Here is a 21,421-nt window from a genome sequence, read left to right as displayed (position 1 = left end):
AGCGTGCAGAGTAGGTGAATACGTCACATGGGGTCAGAAGTCGTTCAGCAGTCTCCACTCCGTTGACATCTGTTCACGAAAGGACCCACATCCTACATCTGTCTCCATCATGTTTTCACTGAGGGATGTGTAGAATTGTAGAATCAAAATCAAAAAATGTTTTGTTCGTTAGTAAAAAAAAAAAAAATCACAAGCACAGACCTGTGTTCATCCCAAAAGAGGGAAGTTAAGGTCAGTTTGTCAGTGTGTGTGAAATCATAACTCTTCAAACTTATCATCGGGACCAGGAGACACGTGCTGTAAGATCTCCTAATCTTTCTAATGGTTTAACTGGGCATGAGTTTGAAAGAAAAAATATGTGTTAAGGTGTCTTGCTGCCAGATGTTGCACAAGACAGTAAAAGAGTACGTTCTTCTTTAGTAGTCTGGTACGTACAGTAATTATTATTACTTCTCTCTAATAGTCATCTTCCCCTTCATTAGTCATTAATAGTCTGTTTCAGTCTTCCTATAGTCCGTTTTATTCATTTCTTCTATAGTCTGGTTTTGTTTTCCTACAGTCTGGCCAGACAAACCTATATTGTGCACAAATCTTTTTAGAAACATGGAGAATTTTCTTACACAATCTGTTGCAAGTTGAAACAGTTTAAACCCATCAGACGGCAAAGTCATGCAGCAGTTGTCATTTGGCTGTTGTCATCATTTTGTTTGTCATTGTGGCAGAGTGCCAAAACTTCTTTCCCAGAGTTGTTATCTCTTTTCTTCCCGTTACTCTCATCTCTCTTTTTTTTACTTTTGGAGGTTTTGTTTCGATTGGTTTTGCTTTTTCAAATCTCATTTTTATTTTATCTCAAATTTTTCCTTTAAGGTGAGATGTCCTTTTACGCTAAGCGATTCTCTTATTGACCTTCCTCTGCGAACGCGCTCCGTCTTTCAGAAGCTGTCTTTTTTTTCTTGTCCACCACTCTCAGTGTGGACTGCGCTCAGATCTGCACACTGGTCTGTACCCTCAGTACAGATGAAAGCTCGGTTCCACGAGCCAACCCTTAGCAACTGTCATCTCACCACCCACAGCAGACTTTGACCTAATTGAGAGAATGTATTATTGGGGTTATTATTTTGATCTAATCAATTTCCTCAATCAAATTTTAGTGTTTCAACCAAACAGAAGTTTTTTTTCCTACCAATTGAAATGTTTCTGCAAAATTAAAAATAAAAGTTCCAATCTTTTGTTTTTTCCAAATCAAATTAATCACCACGACGAAATCTCTCACCGGGCTGAGCCAAGTTAAGTTTGAGTTTGAATTTGACTTCGTTGGATCTCATCAGAGGCAATCCAGACGGGTGAGCAGTCCTCCTAGCTCTGAATGTCTAGAGGCTTGGAGGCTGAGCGACCCTAGTCCTCAGGACTATCGCCCCTGGTCACACCGTCCAGACGTCCTGCAGCAGATCCTGTTTGTGGACGCCAAACTTGTGGTGTATATTTTCTCAAAGAGGCAGATGAGAGAGTTGTATTTTGTGTGATTGTGCAAATACAACATCAGTTGTCATAGGACAGGACGTCCAGAATTAGATGTTTTTTAAAAAAAGTGTAAAGTTTGATTAATTAGCATTAGCCACATTAGCTTGCTTCAGTTTGTAACTTGCAGTGTAACTGTACTTTGTAATTTTGCCTTTGTTAGGATCTTCTAGTAAGACTAACAGATGATGCAGATCCATATTTCCTCTTCAATCTCTCAATATCAGAAGAAGATTTCCAAAGGTAAAAATTGCGAAAACTGTGATCTTTAGTGCACAGTCTCTGGATTTTGATTTTTAATGCTTTCTGTTCTTTAATTTCCTTTTTGGCTTATTTAGTTTGAAAGTTCAGCAGGGCCTTTTGATAGACTTCGCATCATTTCCTCAGAAGTTTATTGACCTTCTAAACCTGTGTTATTCTGAGCAGGAGTCAGACCATCCAAGGTAAGAACAATTTATTTTACTCTATTTGTTTATTGACCTGTATAGTTCTGGGAAATTTTACACATTAATTTCTTGATTAATTGCTCAAATATAATAAATTTAGTTTACTTTGCAATTATAGACTATGTATACTGTATGTTGTTACTTTTCTCTGCTTCTGTTAACTACTGTACCTTTTCTGTTCATGCCTTTTAATATACACACTAACGTAACAGACAGTTACACAGCCGTTATACAGTTTACAGAGAATTACATAATCAGGAATGTTTGTCTTTGCATATATAAGGCCCCTTATGAAAGGTTTACTTTTAACAGTTTATGTATCTGAACTTTAATTTGTCTGATGTGTGATTTATAACCCTTGATCCAAACTTATTCCTGACTTTTGTGATCTATTTCACACCAGGGTTACCCAGTAACTTCTAAATGTAGATATGTTGTATGGACTAAAACCTCTCAAGATTTTAATAAGCCTGTGGAATTACTATAAGGTTATATTCCTCCCAAAGTAGTATGTATCCGGCCACACCATACACAAATATGGTATGATCATACCTTCAAGTATTAAGCCCTGTCTGCTTGGTACAGGAACTCTACCCCAACCTATTCTTCCAGCTGAGCCGTGCAGCTTAATTGTAATTTAGAATAGATCAGTTGCTTGTCATGAGATCAGATCAAAAAGGTTTTTTAAGATGCCACCTGTAACTTTACTGAGCATGATACCAGGATAAAAAGCCCTTGCATACCTTTGGCCTACAGTATAGCTTAATAAGTACCTAGGCGCTGTTATATATTGGTTTGTCTGACACCATCAGATACAACCACAGTGTCCAGTAGAGTGCTGATGCCCTGACCCAAGTTGGGGACTAAACAGGCATGAGGAGCTAACTCACCAGCAGCCTGTGCAGTTGTTACGGTGGCCCCTGAAGAACAACACCCACAAGTATTGAAGCACAAACGGAAAGGCAACAAGGCTGCAGATCACAAAACCCAACACCAAGCCAAGTCTACTTTTCTCTGTCAAGCTCCCATATTTTGATACTTTATAATGTAATGCAGCAGCTCATGCCTGTGGCCAGTGGGCCGTGGTTGATCAGAGCCAGGTGGTCCCTGAAGCTCCCCTCTGAAGGAAGAAATACTTAATTGACTGTTTTGAGACCGATGTACTTTTAAACTCTATGTTGTCTGTCTGCCTACATCCCAGATTTGCACAAATGAATGAAATGGTGTAATTTGCATCTTAGGGCATGTTTAGAGTCGACTAATTATTAAGATATTACTTTGGGTTGAACTCATTATACAGTGTAAAGATTCTCAGCTTGACTAATCTTCCAGATAGCCTGCTTCTCTACAAACAATACTTAGCACTAAGTACCTAAAAATTCTGAATTCTGGCTCAAACGTTTTTGTGGAAGTGCCCTCTTGTGTTTTTCCACAGGTTTCTCCTGCAGCTGTCGGGTCAGAATTCAGTGCTTGAAGGCCCCACCAGCTTCAGTGTTGTGGAGACAAATGCCTTCAAACATCTGAATCACTTGTCTCTGCGGCTTACTCAAGGTTCTGACAAAGAGGTGAAGGACTATCTGGCTGTGTGCATTGCATCTTTAAAGGTTTGCTCATTCATCCTATATTATGCAATAGTGTCAGATGTGATGAACTTTTACACCAGCTAGGTTTGGTGTTACCAGAAGGTAAATGTTCAAATAGTAGCTTTTGACAGGTTGCATTTCTCTGTTTGTATAATAGTTTTACAGTTCAAACATATCAATGAATAACATTGTGTTACATGTGGGTGCTTAGCTAAAAAGTAATGGGTTTTAAAAAGGTTTTCAAAGGATCCATTCCTCCAAGCTATTGTTGATCTTTTAGGCAGAGAGGCAGGCTCTAGAAGCCAAACTTAAGAAGACTGAAGAGGATCTCTCAAGGCAGCTCAGTTATGCCCAGCAGGTGAGTGCACGAGGGGACGCCTGTCTTGAACCGTAATTCTGATGCCTTTGTCTAGCACTTGGTGTTGTAAAGTTTAGATTCTGATGCTCTGCCAAGGAAACGTGTTCCATAAAGCTCTCTTTATACTTTTGCTGTGTGTATCTGAAGGCTGCATGACGTTTGGGGTCTGAAGCTACTGACTCTGCAGACAGTTGATGGCTTCTGTGCAGTGCTCAGACCCCGCTCTGTCTCTATTACCACTTTGTGGTAATAAGTTGTGGACACATAGCAGTTAAACTGAAAAGCCGGAGCCTTCCTCTCCAGTCGATCACAGTGCATAGTGGGTAAGTCAGTGATTATCTTTTTAGCAGTGGTGACCACACTGGTTGTCTGTCGCAATTTCCGGGAAATTGGTGCTGAAAGCTTTCAGTTTCTGGAAGAGCAGAAAGCGTTCAAGATTACAGCCAGGGACTTTCGATGGAGGCCACATTGGGTCTTTGTTTGAACATTGGCCTTTTGGCAACACAAGACATCATTTCCCCTGAACAGTGATCTGTAGAGGTATCTCCTGTAGACAGCAGCACAGTTTTGGATCAGCTGTCAGTCCACTTTGTCTTTACTGTGGCCACAGCTTGTTAAGATCGCCTTCACAGTACAGCTCTAGAGAACATCTTGAGCAGCAATGTCACAAAGAGGCAGGTGTTTTCTTTGTAATTGTAACTTATCTAAACCTGTCTGTGTTTCCCTAAGACTCTGTCTGAAAAGACTAAAGAGTTGGACAGACTGCGTTTAGAGTGGACAAGTCAGAGCAGTTTCCTGTCCAGCCGTCATTCTCAGGAGCTGCAGGTAGAGCGAGAGAAGGCCACCGAGGTAAGACTCCACTCAACACTATCAATGTTGTTTGATGTTTGTAGGTGAAATCATTTAAAAATAAGATGCTGGGGGAGCTTTCAGATTCAGCTCAACCTGCTTCATCATGTGTCTCAGTTATTGTTAACATGGTAAAACGCTTCTCATATCTAATGTTTTTAACATTGTACTGCATGATCTCATCAAGGCTGAAGTTGAAGTCTGATTTACAGTATATGATTCATTAGTTAACTAACTTTTTTTTAATGTTGTAAAGATTTATTAGGCGATCTAGAAACACTTGTAACACTGTACTGTAACTGTTATGGCATTGTAGACATGTGTGTTGATACAAGACCTTTATTCAGTCACCAAAAAGTGACTGAATAAATATGAATAATAGTTCTTATTCTGCAGCTCTTATTCATTGTAATTCAGTTACAGAACAGTCTGCAGCAGCAAACGATGCAGCTCCGTCAGGAGCTGGAGAGTTCTCATATGAAGAGCTGCCAGCAGCTCCAAAGCAGATTGACAGAAATGGAGACCTCCTGCAGAGAGCTGACAGAGAGGAAGTACAAGAATGAGTCTGTCATCAGAGACCTGAAGGTTAAACTAGCAGGTGCCGAAGAGGTGAGCGAGAACATTCATTTGAACTAGCTTGTTATTGATGGCAATGACGTCAATAAATATTCAAAATTACATAAATGCCATGACAATTAAGTTGTGAAATAGTTACACACATGTAATACTTTTTATATTCATATTATATATCAATAATGTGATGTTTTTTTTTCTCAATAAAACCTTTACTTTCAATAATTCCAGCAGTTTTTATTTCTAATTTACAAAAACTCCCTTTTATTTATGTACCCTAAATGCAATGGTTTTGCCAGCTGGTTTTCACCACCAATCAACCCAGACATTCTTGTATATTTATGTGTTGAAACATCTGAATTTCTGACTTAAGAAAAGCAGTGATGAGGTTCACTTTGTAAAGCAAATGTTTATTGTTATGCAGGATGATATGTTGTTTGGTTTTGGTCACCTCAAATATTACTTTGAGAATTTAGGCCACCAGAAAAATTAAATCTGAGTTCAAAGTGAGAGCTACAAATTGAAGACAGCCCTTTAATACTTGTGTTGGTGGTAGTAGTTAATGCTTTTAACAGAGGCTTTGTTACTCTCTGTGTCCTGTGTTTAGGAGTGCCAGCGTTCCAAGCAGCAGGTTCTCTCTCTCAGGCGAGAAAACGGCTCTCTGGACACAGAGGTCCATGACAAGGAGCGTTTGGTGACCCACTTGCAAATGAGAGTGGCTGTTCTGGAGCAGGAAGTCAAAGACAAAGAACAGTTAATGCACTGCACAAAGGAAGTGCTGGAAGCTACTCAGAAGCAGAAGGTAAAGGCTGTGCAGACACGGACACAAGCACATGTGGTCAAGTTACAGCTTCTAATTTTTATTTTATTGAGGAAAGTGTAAAAGAATAAGTATTCGTTTGTTTATTTAGGCATTTATTTTGTTTTGTACCTGCTGTTGTAAACCCATCAGTCAAAAGGGAAGCCTTTTTGCTGGGGTACCAAACAGAAGAATACAAGTTGCCACTGAACATATTTTCTAATAATGTAATAATGTAATGTTTTATAATGTTTTATTTTTAGGAATCAATGGAAGAAAGTGCTGAAAGTAAAGAACTTCAGATAAGAAAGCTTGAAGCAACTGTAAAATCACTCTCTGAGGAGCTGATAAAGGTTTGTACATAGATTCTTTAATACTCATGGTATCTGTTTAACCATAAATTGTTGTATTGTTGTTGAATTGCCTTAATGTATATATATTTTTATTATGCTGCTACAAGGCTTCTGCCTTTTCTAAGCAGCTCTAAATCTATTGTATAGCTTTGTATGTGATGATGATGATTCAGAGGCAGTTTTCCTGCTGCACTAAAAGCTGCTGTGGTTAGGCCCCTACTGACTAGAAATAATAATCCTTCACTCCCCAGTAACTACAGACAGAGAAAATATAGTTGTTGTTTTTTTTTACCATAATATCTGAGCCGTACCAGTCTACTTATGTGCTGTTCACAGCACAGACACAGCTCTGGTCTGAGTTTAAATGATCCTAGAACTAACCTGAATGTGAAGAATCTCTTTGTCCTGGTTTTACTGGATCTTACTGCTGCCTTTGATACAGTAGATCACAGAATCCTTTTAGACAGGCCTCGCAAGCTGGCAGGACGTTCTGGTTCTGAAAGTTTTCAGAACACTTTATTAGAATGAATGAATGCTTATCAGAAAACTAAAAGTGCCCAAAGGCACAATCTTGGGTCCAACATGTTTTAATCTTTTAACTTTCTTCAGCTCAACCAGGACAACTCTGAATCTTAACCATTGGTCTTGAATAACATTTCTAGTTAGTTATCGGAGATGCTTCTACTCTGAGCCTTGTAGAAGGGCTTCTGGTAGGACTGTTAATTGTTCCTAAACACACGATGAGGCATCTCTTCAGCACTACAGTCTATGGTTCAGTCAACCTAAAGATTTGAGGCTGGAAGATTAATCGGATGAAAAAAAATAAAACTTTTTTTGATGGTTTGCTTTTTAGAAATCCCTTTTTGTCAGGGTTTTTTAAACTAAATTTTGATTTTGACTCTTTACATCTCAAACAAAACACAAAATCCAGCATTTGAATAATAAAACTTCAATATACAAAATAATATAAAATGAATAAACAAACAAGCATAGAGTTTTGTTCCACTGAACCGAGAAGAGAACCCATGAAGACATGGAAGAACGTGTAAACTCCACAGAGACTCCTGGGCTCCTTTTGGCTCTGAGGCAACAGTGACAATGCAGCTGTTACATTTAGTGTACTGTCTGCACCGTTTAAGTTGCGCTCTGTGGTGGTGTTGTTAATCACTGTGTCGCGAATGTGATGATTGCGCAGCAGCAGAACAGATTACGTAGCAAAGTAACTTTCAACACAGCAGTACCTAATGAAGAGTGTTCACTTGATGAATAAACAGCGTTTGTTACCGCTGCTACATCCGGGACAACAGTGTTTCATTCTTACGTTCTCCTGTGTAGTTGTGGTATTTACAAACAACAAGCTGAACTTTGAACATTAAATATCAAACAAAGACTACGTTAACCTGTAAGTCATACATAGAAAAATTAGGGCGCAGCCTTTCTTCTGCTGCCGCTTAGTTTTCTCATGCATTTCGCCTGTGGCTACGTTATTTTTCCGTCGCACTGCGCCGTAAAATGAGCAGCTCGACTAATCGATGACGGCAAAGCATTATCAATAAATTTCCATCATGGATTATTATCGATTTGTCAATTCGTTTTTGAAGTCCTACTCTGTATAGACATTATGGAGCAATCTGAGTGTCCCTTGATCCTTAAATATTACCAACATCATTTTGGTCAAACTGGTGAAGTTTTCCTTTAACCTTGTTTCTTTTGCAGGCTAATGGGATCATTAAGAAGCTGCAGGTGGAGGTTCAAGGCCTGGTTTCAAAAATAAAAGTTAAAAACTCTGTGACCGTGTCACAGGAGAAAGTTCTTCAGGACACATCTGAAAAACTGCACAATGTGGAAAAGAACCTACAGACTGTTCAGCAGCAGCTAATAACTAAGGAGGAGCAGGTAAGTCACTTGAAACGGTTTCTCTCCAGGGTTGTGAGGGTCCTTTATGGAATTTCTGCCTTAATGGGGTCATGAAAATAACCAGCCATCATTAAAATGAGAACCGTTAAATAAGCAGTTATGTGCAATCTTTGACTGGTGGTGTATTCACAGTAGCTAGATGAGTAAAGTTTGGGTGTAGTTTTCCTCAGCCACAGTCTGCTCTTTCTCTGATGTTTTCTACTCTTGCAAAGCACAGGGAAACAAAGTAGCAACAGTACAACCAGGATTTTACTGATACAGTTGTCTGGTTAGTTTATTTATAGTCTGTTTTTGTGTTTGCCTTTAGACAGCACAGCAAGTAGGAAAACAAATGTCAAAGTGTACTTTAATGATTGACAGGGAAACATTGAGCTGGAGGTACACTGTACACTATCTCAAAGACACTACTTCTCAAAGGTGCTGCTTTAACTTGTTTAATATTCTTTTTGGTAGATTTCAAAGCTGAAGGATCATTTGGAGTCAACAGTACAGAAGCTAGATGAAAGCAAAAAAGTGCTGAAAACCAATGAGAATGGTGAGGAGACTGGTCTACATGATGTCAGAGCATGGTCACGCATGGAGTTTTTTCTATCCATAAACTTTCACATTGGTAAATTGCAGGAGCTGAGACAGGTCAAGTACCCGGATATGAAAATAGGATTCCTAATTAAGTTATTGTTACTTTTATTAAGTAATTTCCATTTGTTTACAGGTAGTAAATTTTTAAGTTGTCTCTGAATTCTACTGTGTCTGGTCAATATTACAAACTTGAAACGTAACTAGATAAAGCATTTCCATTAGAAAACAATGCACAGTGAATGCTTCCATGCTGAATGTATTCCTGAAGAATTGCTGAAAGTAGCTGAAACATGTAAAGCATAGATGAATGCATCTAAAGAGAGTTAGGAGTTGTTTAAACAGAGCTGAATATTTGCAGAAGCTGATACAGGAAATTTGATAAAGGTTTGCTGAAATTAAAGAACTCCTGAAAAAAGAGGTGTGTAAAGGTTTGCTTAGTTTGATGGGATATAACTTAATTTTTCAAAACAATATTATAATTAAATAGTTTTGAGTTCAACAGCTGACGAATATCTCAAAGTTGTGGAATATATTTAATATAGCTGAAATCTGCTGCAAAGGAATTTTGTTTTTTTATTAAAAGAAAAGTTTGTGCTTTGAAGATAACGTGTGTGGGAAATTGCTAAAGAGTAAAATAATCTAATTTATTAGTCATAATTAACCAGTCAGAAGTAGAAATAGTGCTATTAAAGCTAAAGATTTGGATTGGTGCTTTTATTTTAAAATGATGTTGAGGATTAATGTCCTAAATTGTTAAACTGTAAAAAAATTAAATAATCATAATTAACCAGTCAAAATCAGAGAAAGGGCTATTTAGATTGATGCTTTCATTTTTAAAAATGTTTTTTGTATGTGGGTAATTACTAAACTATTACTATTTAGTCTCATTAAGTGGTCATATTTAACCAGTCAAAACCAGAAATCTTAAAGTTTCACATTGCTGCTTTTATTTTGAAAGGACTTGAAGAATTGCTAGACTGGAAAACAGTCTCATTAATTAGCAGTCATTGCCTATTCAGAGGCATAAAATGACTTAAAAAGCCAATACATTGAATTGGTGCTTTTAGTTTGAAAAGAAGGAGCGTGTGTCGGTAATTCCTAAATTTTAAAATAGTCTCATTAACTACTCCTTTTTGCAGTTGACAGCAAAAATATTGCTAATTTTACCTAAATCTGAAATTGGGCTTTTATTTTGAAAGGATTTGGAGGAGCTGTGTGTGCTGAATAGCTAAACTGTTAAAAAGACTTATGAACTAGTCATTCTAAAGCCAAAAATAATGCTATTAAATCTAAAAATTTGGATTGGTGCTTTTAATTTGAAAGGATTCAAAGGAAGTGTGGGATTAATTACTAAACAATCAACAGTGTGATGAGCTAATCAGTAATATGCATGGAGCTGCTACACTGAGTACCAGTAAAGTCAGTCAAAGCTGCAGCTGCACCATTGTCATGGAGACGAAAGGCGGAAAAATCAGCTCCATTCTGCACTCTGAAAGCAGAGTTGCACCCCTGCTAAACAGGCTTGTTACAGCAAAACCATAATAGCAATCAAAGAAAATAATTTCATTTTATGAATGCCAAGGCTTTAATGTATGGAGCCCCTGAAAGAACATGGAGAAAAGAAATAGTGGAAAAAATAAAATAAGTAAGAGATAGAGATAAGAGATCCCGAGATAGGATCTATCTCAGGATCTTGCAAAACTGAGATACTCTATGCTAATTCCACCATTCTTCCCCAGCTATTTTTTTCTGGTTCGTTCTTGGTCTACTGATGTTAATTTGACTTCTGCTTGTTTGTACTAATGATCCATAACACACACGTTCTCTCATCAGCAGTTCCCCACTTCACCCAAGATGAATTGGCAGCAAAGCTGATATTGCCTACAAAATGAAGTAGTAATATTGAACTAGTTGCTGCCAGCCACTCGGAGCTAATAAACAAGGTAGCGTTAGCAGCATAAACTAAGGTTACTCCTAACAGTCAAAAACAGCACAAACAGCAGCTCAAAACTTAAACGGTGGAGACTATGACTTACTTAGTGCTCACTCAACCGTTCTGTCCCGGCTGTTTTTCCAGTTTCTTCCAGGCATCCTGAAGCTACTATGTAGCTCCTCTGTCTAGTCCACATGAAGCGAAAGTTCTCAGGATCTCGAAAAAGTTTAGATAGTTCACCTATTTTTTTTTCTCTATGTCCTTTCAGGGGCTCCCGTATTAGTGAGCAACTGGTATGAATTATGTTTGAAGACTAAAAATTGTGGCCACAGTCACAATTTCAAAATGCTTTGCTTCTGTGTTACTCTCAAAAAGTCTCTCAAACAAATGCATTCAAAATCTGGAACTCTCTGGGCTTTGAGGCAAGACAAGTATGACTACAACAGAGTGAAAAAATTATATCCATAGCTTTAAAAACTGGCTGTAGTGACAAGTTAAAGACAGAGATTTTGCCTTTAAAAAAACAGCTGTGACGTCACGCACTCTAGCTCACGCAATACACACTAATGAAAAAGTTGAATGTACAAAAACCACCAGATATTTAAACTGCTATAAATCAGAAACTATTAGATATTTAAAAGATTTATGAAAGATTAATAGTTGAATGTTTTGTAGAGTATTTTAGAAGTAGTAGTCTGAAAGAAGACAAAGCTGAAGAGTTTTTCCAAATGGTTTTCCATTCATTTCAATGGGAAGAAATTATTGAAAAAAGCTTAATAACTTATGATAAAATATGATAGTAAAAAGTTAAATGGAAGCCCTCTCCTTTTTAAAAAGCTGATTTTTTTTTTTTATTTGAGTGGTTTGAGTAACTGAAAGTATGCTAAGGTAGTCAAGTATATAATATAATAATATAATTATATTAATAATTATTATATATTAATAATATATGACTATAATAAAGATTAGAAAAACAATACAATGCTGAAGCAATGAATACTGGAAGCATTAATGTTAAAATGTAAAGTATACTGGCTATACCGTATACATACGCACACAATTTTTCTTTTTCCTTTCACCACAGTTATAAGTTGGCTCAACAAGCAGCTCAATGAGAAGCAGCTGTCCAGAAAGCCTGAGTCTCCTGAAGCTTTGGAGAATCCTTCAGTTATTCCTGCAGCAACAGGACTGAGGGTAGGATAGATGCCCTCTGCTTTGTTATTAGCCTCACTAACCAAGCGCATGCTTTCCATTGCCAACGCCAGTTGAAGTCGGTTTCTAGTTGTAAAGACATTGTATTCTTCAGGCACACTTTTACCCTCGGACAGACAAACCTGCTGACGGAGCCTCTGACCAGCAAAAAGCACAGTCAACCAACAAACAGATGTAAGTTTGGATGTGGACATGCTGAGCTTGGTCTGCTACATAAAGGTCACTAATGAAGCACTCCATGAGTGTGTCCTAGATCATCTTAACAATCTGATTCCCAGAACCAAATTCTCCACTTGCTATCAGTTGGTTCTTCTGTACTGTGACATGTGTACCATGTTCTTTCTGTTCCCAGTGGAGATTCCACAGGTCTGGATTCTAAGTACTTTGAGAGGAGAGACGATAGCATCCCAGTCTATGGTCTGTCATCTAATCTTCTGCACAGAGGTAGAGACTCACTTATCCTTTAAAACATTACATAAACTAAATAGTTCAGAATATAGTCAGCATGAATCCATGTTCCTGTGGACATCAGAGCTGTTGCACTTTAACTGTCCTGGAACAGGAACTGGTCTATAGATGGGACACAACTAGGTGGATGCCAGTCAGTGTAAATTGACCTAATGTCAGGGTTGTATGGTGTATTTGGAGGTGATGGACAGGGGAAGGCAAACCTACAATTGATGCATTTCTTTATCTCTAAATTGTGCTGAAGTGGATATATTCTGTTTGGTTACTTGAATCAAGAAGAACCATGGTAAAATTTATTCCTCGCTGCCACTCACCCTTTGAAGACTCTGTCTCACATGCACATTAACTATGATTACTGGTATATGTTTCTTTCATTAACTTATTTTCCCCCCAGACATTCCACCACAGGCGAAGCCTTCTGTAGTGTCTGCATACTTCTCTGCATAATGACTTGTGCCATGTACATCGAATTTACTCCTGGTTAATTAGGCTTCAGCTCCTCTTCTGGTATTAACTTTCTGTGTTACATAATATTTTTAGTAGTTGTTGATGTCGTAGTAACTTATTTTCTAATGTTTGAAATATTATTTTCAAACTGCTAAATAGCAATTTAAATATTCTGATTACTGCAGTGATTGTGGAGAATGGATAGGCTTTTTTTGTTTTTGTGTGCTGTGTAATGGTTTCTGTTAAGTTTCACTGTAAAGCCAAGTGTCTAATAAAAACTTTACCATTTCCATTGCTGTCAGTTGTATATTATCTGGGGAATTACTATAAATATGAAGAGGTTTTTTTTCTTTTAAACACAAATACAACTATACCTGAGCACAAATGTGATTGATGGCTCCTTTTATTTCATATTGAAATCATAATTATTATGATGTTGGGAGTAGTAACAGCCTCCAATTAAATCCTTATATTTAAGAGCTTAAGAACAACAGAAGATTTTATGACAGAGCAACGCCTTCAATTTATTTTTAATTCAGCAGTAAGTAGGCTTTTATTGCTGCAGAAGCTTTAGAGGAAAACCAAATAGTAATGGTTCACTTAAATTACAGTTTGTGGAACTCATGACTGACTTAGTTTTTGTTTGTGGTGTTCACGAAAAGGACATATGGGGTGAAGAGCTGGGTCAATGTAGCTCAGGAATCCATGGCAGGGACGAACAAAGTGGGGTCTGTGGCTGCAAGGTATTTGTGGCCCATGTCCATATTCAGGTTTCCAATCTTTGGATGGGGGCCCATGTGTACAATCCCGATCTTTGGATTGAGGCCCATGTCCGTGAACCTGATCTTGGGATGGAGGCCCATGTCCATGCTTCCGATCTCTGGATGGAGGCCCATGTCCATGCTCTCGATCTCTGGATGGAGGCCCATGTCCATGCTCTTGATCTCTGGATGGAGGCCTATGTCCATGATCCTGATCTTGCAATGGAGACCCATCATGTTCATGATCACGATCTTTGGGTGGGGGTCCATGACCGTGATTATGAGCATGGGGTGGGGGTCCATGACTGTGATTATGAGCATGGGGTGGGGGTCCATGCCCATGTGGGGGTCTATGATGGTGATGACGGTGATGGTGTCTACACATGGGCTCCTGTTCACCAGGTGCAAGTTCAGTTGTGTTCTGTTCAGAAGGAGAATGGATCTTCTTGAATATAATTATATCTAGCCTCAGTTTTCAATTCAAATGAACAGTATACATATTACAACAAAACCTAGTGGAAGAGGTGAACATATATGATGTGTTCTCACCAATGGTGGATAAAATTCACACTCAGTGGACTCCAGTCCATCTGTGCTGGAACAGGATGAAGTGCAGAATGCGTGATGCTTAGGAAAGAAGGGACAAACACAGCACTTAGCTATAATGTATATGTTTATACAAGATGAGAAATGTCTTACTAGAGGAAGTAACGCTTTAGATCACGTGTAATCAAACTTAAAACAGGCATATAGAACAATCCCACTCCCTCACTTGTCTCAACATCTTTCTCAGCTGCTGATGCCAGTATACACTCCTATCAGAAGAAGAATCAGACTAGTGATAAAAACCTGGTCAGAGGGAGCACTCTGCCAGTTACAGGACTGCTTCGAAACTACTAAATGGAGCATATTTAAAAATCTAGAGCTGCAGGAGTGCACTCACGCTGTATTCTCATATCAAGACTTGCTCTGGCACGTCACAGTGGATGAGTGCATCAGGGGTAAGAGCAACCCCTGAATGTCATCAGAAGTACAGACAGAAAGTTTGCTTTCGAAGCACGTGACAGGGACCAATACAGTGGCCAGGGCAAATTTAGAGGAGAGGCATCAAAACGGCCAAGAATGCTTACAAACAAAGCGTGGAGAACTATCTGGCCGACAACTAGGGGTGGGCAGATCGATCCTAATATCGATAATATCGATGCCAACGCTAGTATTGATATCGATCGATACCCCGACAAAAATATTGATACTTTGGATGAATTTTTACTCCTCCGCACTACTGCCGTTTTTTCAAAGAGGTGACCTAACTATCTTGTTTGTCTGCATCTCTAGTGCCTGTGTGTAAGGGGCGTGCCTATGCCTGTTTGCCAGAGCAAAGCAGACAACTACCAGAACCTCTCTCCTCCCTCTTGCTTTGAGATCTCACGTGACTCAGCGACTCGGGCCAGTAAACAAACAAGCACGAAGAGGACAGAGACGAAAGATGGAAGGAAGAAAGAGTGTTGTTTTTTTTAAGCCAAAAGTAAAACAACGGCAACCTGTACAATCTGCAAAAAGGCTGTTAAATACAGTGGCAACACCACTAATTTATATATTTATATTTACTGAACTTTACTTGAACTTTGCCTGTGTTTTTTTAAATTAATAATACAATTTAAAACAAATCACAAGACACCTGAAAGTCATAACATTGTATTTATATTTTATAATGCATTAATTGTCAAAAAGTATCAGTATCGATATCAGCGATACTGTACTATCGCCCACCCCTACTGCAGGAATATTGTGTTGAAGGCTATGAAGCCCAACAAAGCTGTGGGGCCATATGGTGTACTGGGTAAAGTAGTTAAAGCCTGTGTGGACCAACTATCAGGGGTACTAACTAGGACTTTTCCCACCAAAGTAGTCCTAGTTAGTACCTAGTACTAACTAGGACTATTCCCACCAAATTTTGCCTACAGAGTAGGCAAAATTTGGTGGGAATAGGTCAACAGGCTGCTCTGATCCATCTTGAGAGACGTTGGAACTACGTCGAATGCTCTTCATGGAATACAGTTCGGCCTTTAACACCATCCTGCCGGACATTTTTTTATGGAAAGCTGACTGAGCTGGACTTTCTGCCCAGCCAACCGCAAACACGGAAGGCTGGGCCCTTTGGATTCTCCACCTTGACGGTCAGCACAGTCTCCTACCTGGGCTGCATGCTGAGTCCATACGTGTATCTGCTCTACACACATAACTGCATCTCCTCTGACCCATTGAACATCATCATAAAGTTCGCAGGTGACACAACAGTACAGGAGTTATTTTTGAAACCTATGAAGGAGCATACAGAGAAGAGGTCCAGAATCTGTCCACATGGTGCACTGCCAACAATCTACATCTAAAGACCAGCAAGACAAATGCGATGGTACTGGACTTCCAGAAGCCCAGAGGAGAACTTGACCCTCTAGTGTGAAGTGTGACCCTCTATCAAATTCCTTGGAGTTCAGCCAGAACCTCACCTTGAAAAGCAATGCATCTCTGGTGATTAAAAAGGCTCAACAGAGACCTCCACCTTGTCTGGGTCCTGTAGAAAAACCCAGGTGAAACGACAGCCGCTGACTTCTTTCTAGTTGTGTGATAGAAAGTGTCCTCACATATTGTATCAGTATGGAATGCTGGCTTAACAGCTGCGGACAGAAAAGCCCTCCATAGGGTAATAAACATAACACATAAAACCTTCAGCTGCTCCCTAACCCCACTGGAGGACACGGCAAAGTCCTCCTGCCTGTACAGAACCAGGTACAGTAGATCCTAATAGAGGAGTCACACCCTGGTAAGTGTCTCTTCTCTGTCCTACAAGATAATGGATCATAAAACCTGAACAAATAGACTGAAAAACAAATTTTACCCCTGGGCCACCAGACTTCTAAACACTACATAACACTCCAATACAGACCAGACCTATACTATATACCAGTGCAATAATTATGTTTAGACAATAACTTTGTGACCACAACCAGTGTGGGACATGTGTGTACATTTTATATTTTTATATATTATTTTATTTTATTATATATTATGTATATTTTAGTGTGTGTGTATATAGGCCCTGAGCACCAGAGCCATAGAGGCCCAAATCTACCACACCAGACAAGACCCAAGGTGTAGACTGTGCAAAGAGGCCCCTGAGACGGTCCAGCACATAAATGCAGGGTGTAAGATGCTGGCAGGGAAAGCATACATGGAACGCCATAACCAAGTGGCTGGCATAGTATACAGGAACATCTGCGCGAGTATGGACTGGAAACCCCAAGGTCAAAGTGGGAAACACCTCCCAAGGTGGTAGAGAACGAGCGAGCCAAGATCCTGTGGGACTTCCAGATACAGACAGACAGAATGGTAATGGCGAACCAACCAGACATTGTGGTGGTGGACAAAGAGCAGAGGAAAGCCGTAGTGGTGGATGTGGCAATACGAAGCAATGGCAACATTGGGGAAAAGGAATACCAAGGGCATTGTTTATTTTTCTCAAATCACAACAGTCAAACAGAAACACAGATATATTCTTGCTATAGCTGCCACCTTAGCAAAGGAACCCTGATTATGCCCACCAGAGATGGATGACTGTGGCCCTGGTGCTGCAGGTATTCCGCTGCTCTGTGTTTTTGTTATGTAATTATTTTGTCTGTAGTAGTTTTCCTACATATTCTGTATGTAATTGTACTTACAGCTCTGTCAGGGCAGAGAGGGATACAAGCCTCAGGAACAATCCTGGATCCCATTGGACATTGAGTCTCTACAAGGGCAAACTCAGTGTAGTAGTTCATCCCTTTAGTCATCATGAACTGAGAGATGATAGAAAGCAAATAAATGTGGGGGAAGCAGTGTGCTGCCATAAACAATAACATGAGAGAGTCTATGATTTAAGATGTTTGACAGTGTTTTTTATATACTGTACTTTGCTAAAATACTACTGAAATATTTACCCCAGTGCTTATCCGTCCAACTTCTTTCAGGATGTAGTAGCGTTTGTTGGTGGTGTTCGTGTTGAACTTCTTCACAGCTTCAACAACACACTTGAGACCCTCCGTGTTATTAAGAGGGAGCAATGTAACACAATCAGGACAGATCTGAACCATCTCTGTATTGGTTTTCACTGCACACAAACAGAAACATTGACAGGTGGTCAAAATTCAATCATCCATCCATCTTCAACCACATGATCTGGGGCCAGGTTAAGAGCGGGACGTTTACCATACACTTTACCACAGTTAAGTCAGGCCAAGAACCTCCCATTTAAAAGCTTCTCTGTATGTAAAAAGTGAATCAAAATGACCTGTAAACAAACTCTGCAACAAATGATGCAGCAAAGGGAGACAAATAAAACTGAATGCAGTTTAATTCATGCCTTTAAATTAGGTCATTGTGTTTCAGTAGAAGACTACTGGCTTGATAGTTGTCTTGTTGTTGTCACAACAAGGCACATCCAGAAAAAGCTGTCTGTACCCAAGCACCCTCTGAACCTGAAGGCCCCACGATGTAAGCAGGTGTTATACGCTGAAACCAGGAGGCACTATGTATGCCCGCACTTTTCACCAGTTTAAACAATACGATGCTACTTAAAATAATCAGTCCACATACACCAAACACAGCTCTACTAAAATGGAAGCAGAGAATCTACGGACAATATGCACCAAAGAGTAGACATTGGTGCTCTGATGCTTGTAGACAAACAAAATCACACTGCTGCTTTTATAACACATAACAATATCAATAACCAAAGCTTAGAAGGAATCATCAGAACCTTAACCCTGGTCTGCAGGGTGGTGGGTTTGAGTGCATAGGCACCTTGTCGTGTTTCGCATTCATACTTGGTGACATTGGCATCTCCATCCTTGGCAGTAACTGAGACGGTACAGTTGGCTTTCACCTCCTACAGAAAAGAGAGAGGTTTTACTGGCATTGAGGCACAACTGAGTTCAGTGAATGATTAGCACCTACCCGAAGAGCTTCTCCACGGAAAGGACAGTTTTCAAAGTCTTTGGGATTCACAACATGGCACTTTGTCTCTAGAAGTTCCAACTGCAACTCAAAGTCACAGCCCTCACCAACCTAAACGCAGAAGAGCCAAGCAAAAGTCATTTGGAACCGTACACTTCTCCCAATAACAATTTGTCTTATTTTCTGTTTTCTGTGAGTGATGAGTTTGTTTCTATATATGGTGTCTTTATGACTGGACCACACAGCTGATTCACAGGTTCAACATGTAGCATACACTAGAACAAACGATGAATGAGCTGTTGCAGTCTGTGGAACAGTGAGTGAAGATGTTAGACTATAAAAAAGATACATCAACATGTGATTAGTTCTTAAAAGTTTTTTTATACAAATGTAATTGTCCAAAGAGTAAACACAATAATAGCTGTGGAAAAACATTATGTAGTAAAAGTATTTTCTTCTTATTTGTAGTAAAGTAAAAATAACAAAACCAAAAATATGTTTAGACCAGAATTCCTCAAGTGAAACACAGACATCTAAAGGTTTGTGACTTACAGTCAGTGACTTTAGGAAAGATGAATCATGACTTTGAGTCCCTTTTAAGAAGTCAGTGATTCCCCATTAAGTCTTGTTGAATGTTTGAGTTAAAGCTCTTTATACCTTTTCCATGTTGCTGCCCTTCATCTCTTTGAGTCGGAACTTGTAGCCATGACGATGGTTTTGATTGATGTCTCGTATTGCTAGTTGAGCCGCTGCAGCAGCACCTTCCTGGGTGCATGGTACCGTCTCAATGGCTGGGGCAGCGCCACCAAGCAGCACCGCTGCAGGGAGCAGTAGCAGGAAGTATGACCCCTTCATGGTGCACAGGGGGATGATTGCAGCTACTGCTGCCATTGTCTTATAGACAGACTGCTGAACACGTGCGGGGGAGGGGAGAAACAGAGCAAACATGATAAGAGCTCAAACAACAAATAAAGACTTTACCCAGAACAAAACGGTTCAACCGCTGAAGGTTTTAAAACTGTGCAAAACAGTTTCAACAAATGTTATGGTTGAAACTTTGGATGTTCTCATATCTGCACATTGTTGTGCTGCGGCCACTGACACATGACATCTAGTCACAGTTAAACAGCTCAGTTTTAGTTTAATTTGTTCCGTTCCAGTCTCCCGCTAATTATTGTCACCTACTCATCTTCTACGGATTACGTACAGTCCCTTCACTACGAGGCAGGGTTGAAGTGTGGGAGGAAACCAGAGCACCTGGAGAAATCCCAGGGAAAGATGGCTGCAGCTTCCACATGTGAGGCAACACATCACTAAACCCTAAATCATTCTCAGGGTTTTTTTTTCACTTTTATGTGTTTCTTTTTTGATCAGCGTCTAATTTCAAGTCTCCTGACTTTAGCTACAGTCAAGCTCAGAAGCTACAGGCTCACACCACCAAACTGGCCCAAGTTTGTTGTTGAAGCTGCTCTTCAGGCCTTTGGTCTTGTTTGCCTGTTTGATTTCGTGTTAACGAACCCCTCGTATCACTGACCCAGGGACCTTTGACACTTGTTGCATTGCTTTGCAGAAGCAGAGTTAGACACAAACACTAGACGATACATATGACCAGATTTAATGATTAACTAAATGTGCAAAACATGTAAACATTAGATAAACAGGACTGAGTTTGTGTAAGACAACAAAGCACAGATCTAAAATAATCACGTCTCTAAGGACAGATACAAACGTCAGGAATTGACACAATAGTAAACATTAGCCAACTTAGGTTTAATGAGATATGATCTGACATGTTCCAGGCACACCCGTCTGATCTGGCTTCCGCCCTTGATCTTTTGCCTGGTGTGTGTCAACAACACCCCCCCCCCCCCTTGGCTCCAAACACATCATTTAAAATTTGCATTTGTAAGGATAGAAATATAAGACCATAAGAACATGACAAAACATTTCAAATATGGCAGGTCATACTGTAACAGCAACTAGAGGTTTGGAGTTGATATAATAACTAAACCAACAACATGTTGAACCACATCCTGACTAAACAACTTCGAATCACAATGTCTGTACTGATCACGAAACTGTCGTCCAACATAATAGATCTCAACATTTTCATTAGATTACATCTGACCTTTTGGAGCCATCAGACTGACATTATTGTAAGAGAAGATTTGTTTTATCTCACATTTAGGTTGGTAAATGAAGTGGGTTTGTCTGACTTTTTGTGGAGGTCATTAAAGTACCACGGGCTCGTTACGGGCTGGATTGGAAAGCAGATACATGTCTCTGTGCTCTCTCTTCTTGTACCCACATTCTTGCAATTAACGTAATACACTTTGGGCTCATACAACTACCCAGAGTTAAGTATTACATTATGTTAATAAAAGTGAGTCATGGAATTCTTTAGGTTACAGGTTAGATTTCATGCGTGATTTCAAAGTCCATTATTAGGCTTTAATCAGGTTATCTATTATTTCAGTTGGATTGTGGGGTTGGCTGAGCATTGGTGAAAGCAGTGTTCTGCACCTTGTTTAAGATTTATGGCAGAAAACGATTTACAGAACAACACAAATATACCAACAACACAGTGGCCGAACAAACAAAGACAAACTGGGGAACCCCACAGACCAGAGTATTTG

At 39.5% G+C, this 21,421-nt stretch overlaps 2 protein-coding genes across 3 annotated transcripts in view; one reads left to right on the top strand and one right to left on the bottom strand.

Annotated features, from left to right (window-relative positions):
* The window catches only part of sass6 (SAS-6 centriolar assembly protein), a 28,690-nt gene extending 15,365 nt beyond the window's left edge, over positions 1-13,325 (top strand). Inside the window, exons 3-16 of one of the 2 annotated variants that reach the window (XM_029148319.3) lie at positions 1,682-1,761; positions 1,857-1,961; positions 3,400-3,529; positions 3,828-3,905; positions 4,635-4,754; positions 5,172-5,363; positions 5,935-6,129; positions 6,390-6,479; positions 8,196-8,375; positions 8,850-8,931; positions 11,993-12,102; positions 12,215-12,294; positions 12,473-12,564; positions 12,983-13,325. In XM_029148319.3, coding sequence (XP_029004152.1) covers positions 1,682-1,761; positions 1,857-1,961; positions 3,400-3,529; positions 3,828-3,905; positions 4,635-4,754; positions 5,172-5,363; positions 5,935-6,129; positions 6,390-6,479; positions 8,196-8,375; positions 8,850-8,931; positions 11,993-12,102; positions 12,215-12,294; positions 12,473-12,564; positions 12,983-13,035 — 1,587 coding nt within the window. In that variant the 3' untranslated portion in view covers positions 13,036-13,325. Of the gene's footprint in view, positions 1-1,681; positions 1,762-1,856; positions 1,962-3,399; positions 3,569-3,827; positions 3,906-4,634; positions 4,755-5,171; positions 5,364-5,934; positions 6,130-6,389; positions 6,480-8,195; positions 8,376-8,849; positions 8,932-11,992; positions 12,103-12,214; positions 12,295-12,472; positions 12,565-12,982 lie in introns of both variants that reach the window. The other variant, XM_029148317.3, reaches the window with a different exon arrangement.
* A 208-nt stretch (positions 13,326-13,533) lies between these two features.
* Positions 13,534-19,691, bottom strand: ahsg1 (alpha-2-HS-glycoprotein 1). Its single transcript, XM_029148328.2, has 7 exons — positions 19,443-19,691; positions 18,786-18,896; positions 18,633-18,717; positions 17,771-17,940; positions 17,513-17,629; positions 14,346-14,423; positions 13,534-14,217 (listed from the first exon to the last, which is right to left on the bottom strand). Exons 1-7 carry the CDS (start codon positions 19,674-19,676, stop codon positions 13,657-13,659), a joined length of 1,356 nt encoding a protein of 451 aa, XP_029004161.1. The 5' UTR covers positions 19,677-19,691; the 3' UTR covers positions 13,534-13,656.
* Between the last annotated feature and the right edge of the window lie 1,730 nt (positions 19,692-21,421).

This window comes from Betta splendens, chromosome 4 (assembly GCF_900634795.4).
Source record: "Betta splendens chromosome 4, fBetSpl5.4, whole genome shotgun sequence".
Taxonomy (NCBI): Eukaryota; Metazoa; Chordata; class Actinopteri; order Anabantiformes; family Osphronemidae; genus Betta; species Betta splendens.
Note: the sequence above shows the minus strand (reverse complement) of the source record. Positions and strands in the feature narration are given on the sequence as shown.

Bases quoted from the DNA above. Each gene is read 5' to 3' on its own strand.
- ahsg1 (XM_029148328.2), bottom strand. From the start codon at position 19,676: ATGGCAGCAGTAGCTGCAATCATCCCCCTGTGCACCATGAAGGGGTCA. The intron at 17,941-18,632 runs GTGCCTATGCAC...GTTTGTGTGCAG, and splicing joins TGAATGCGAAACACGACAAG to TGAAAACCAATACAGAGATG. The intron at 14,218-14,345 runs GTGAGAACACAT...CCTTCTGAACAG, and splicing joins GTGAATTTTATCCACCATTG to AACACAACTGAACTTGCACC.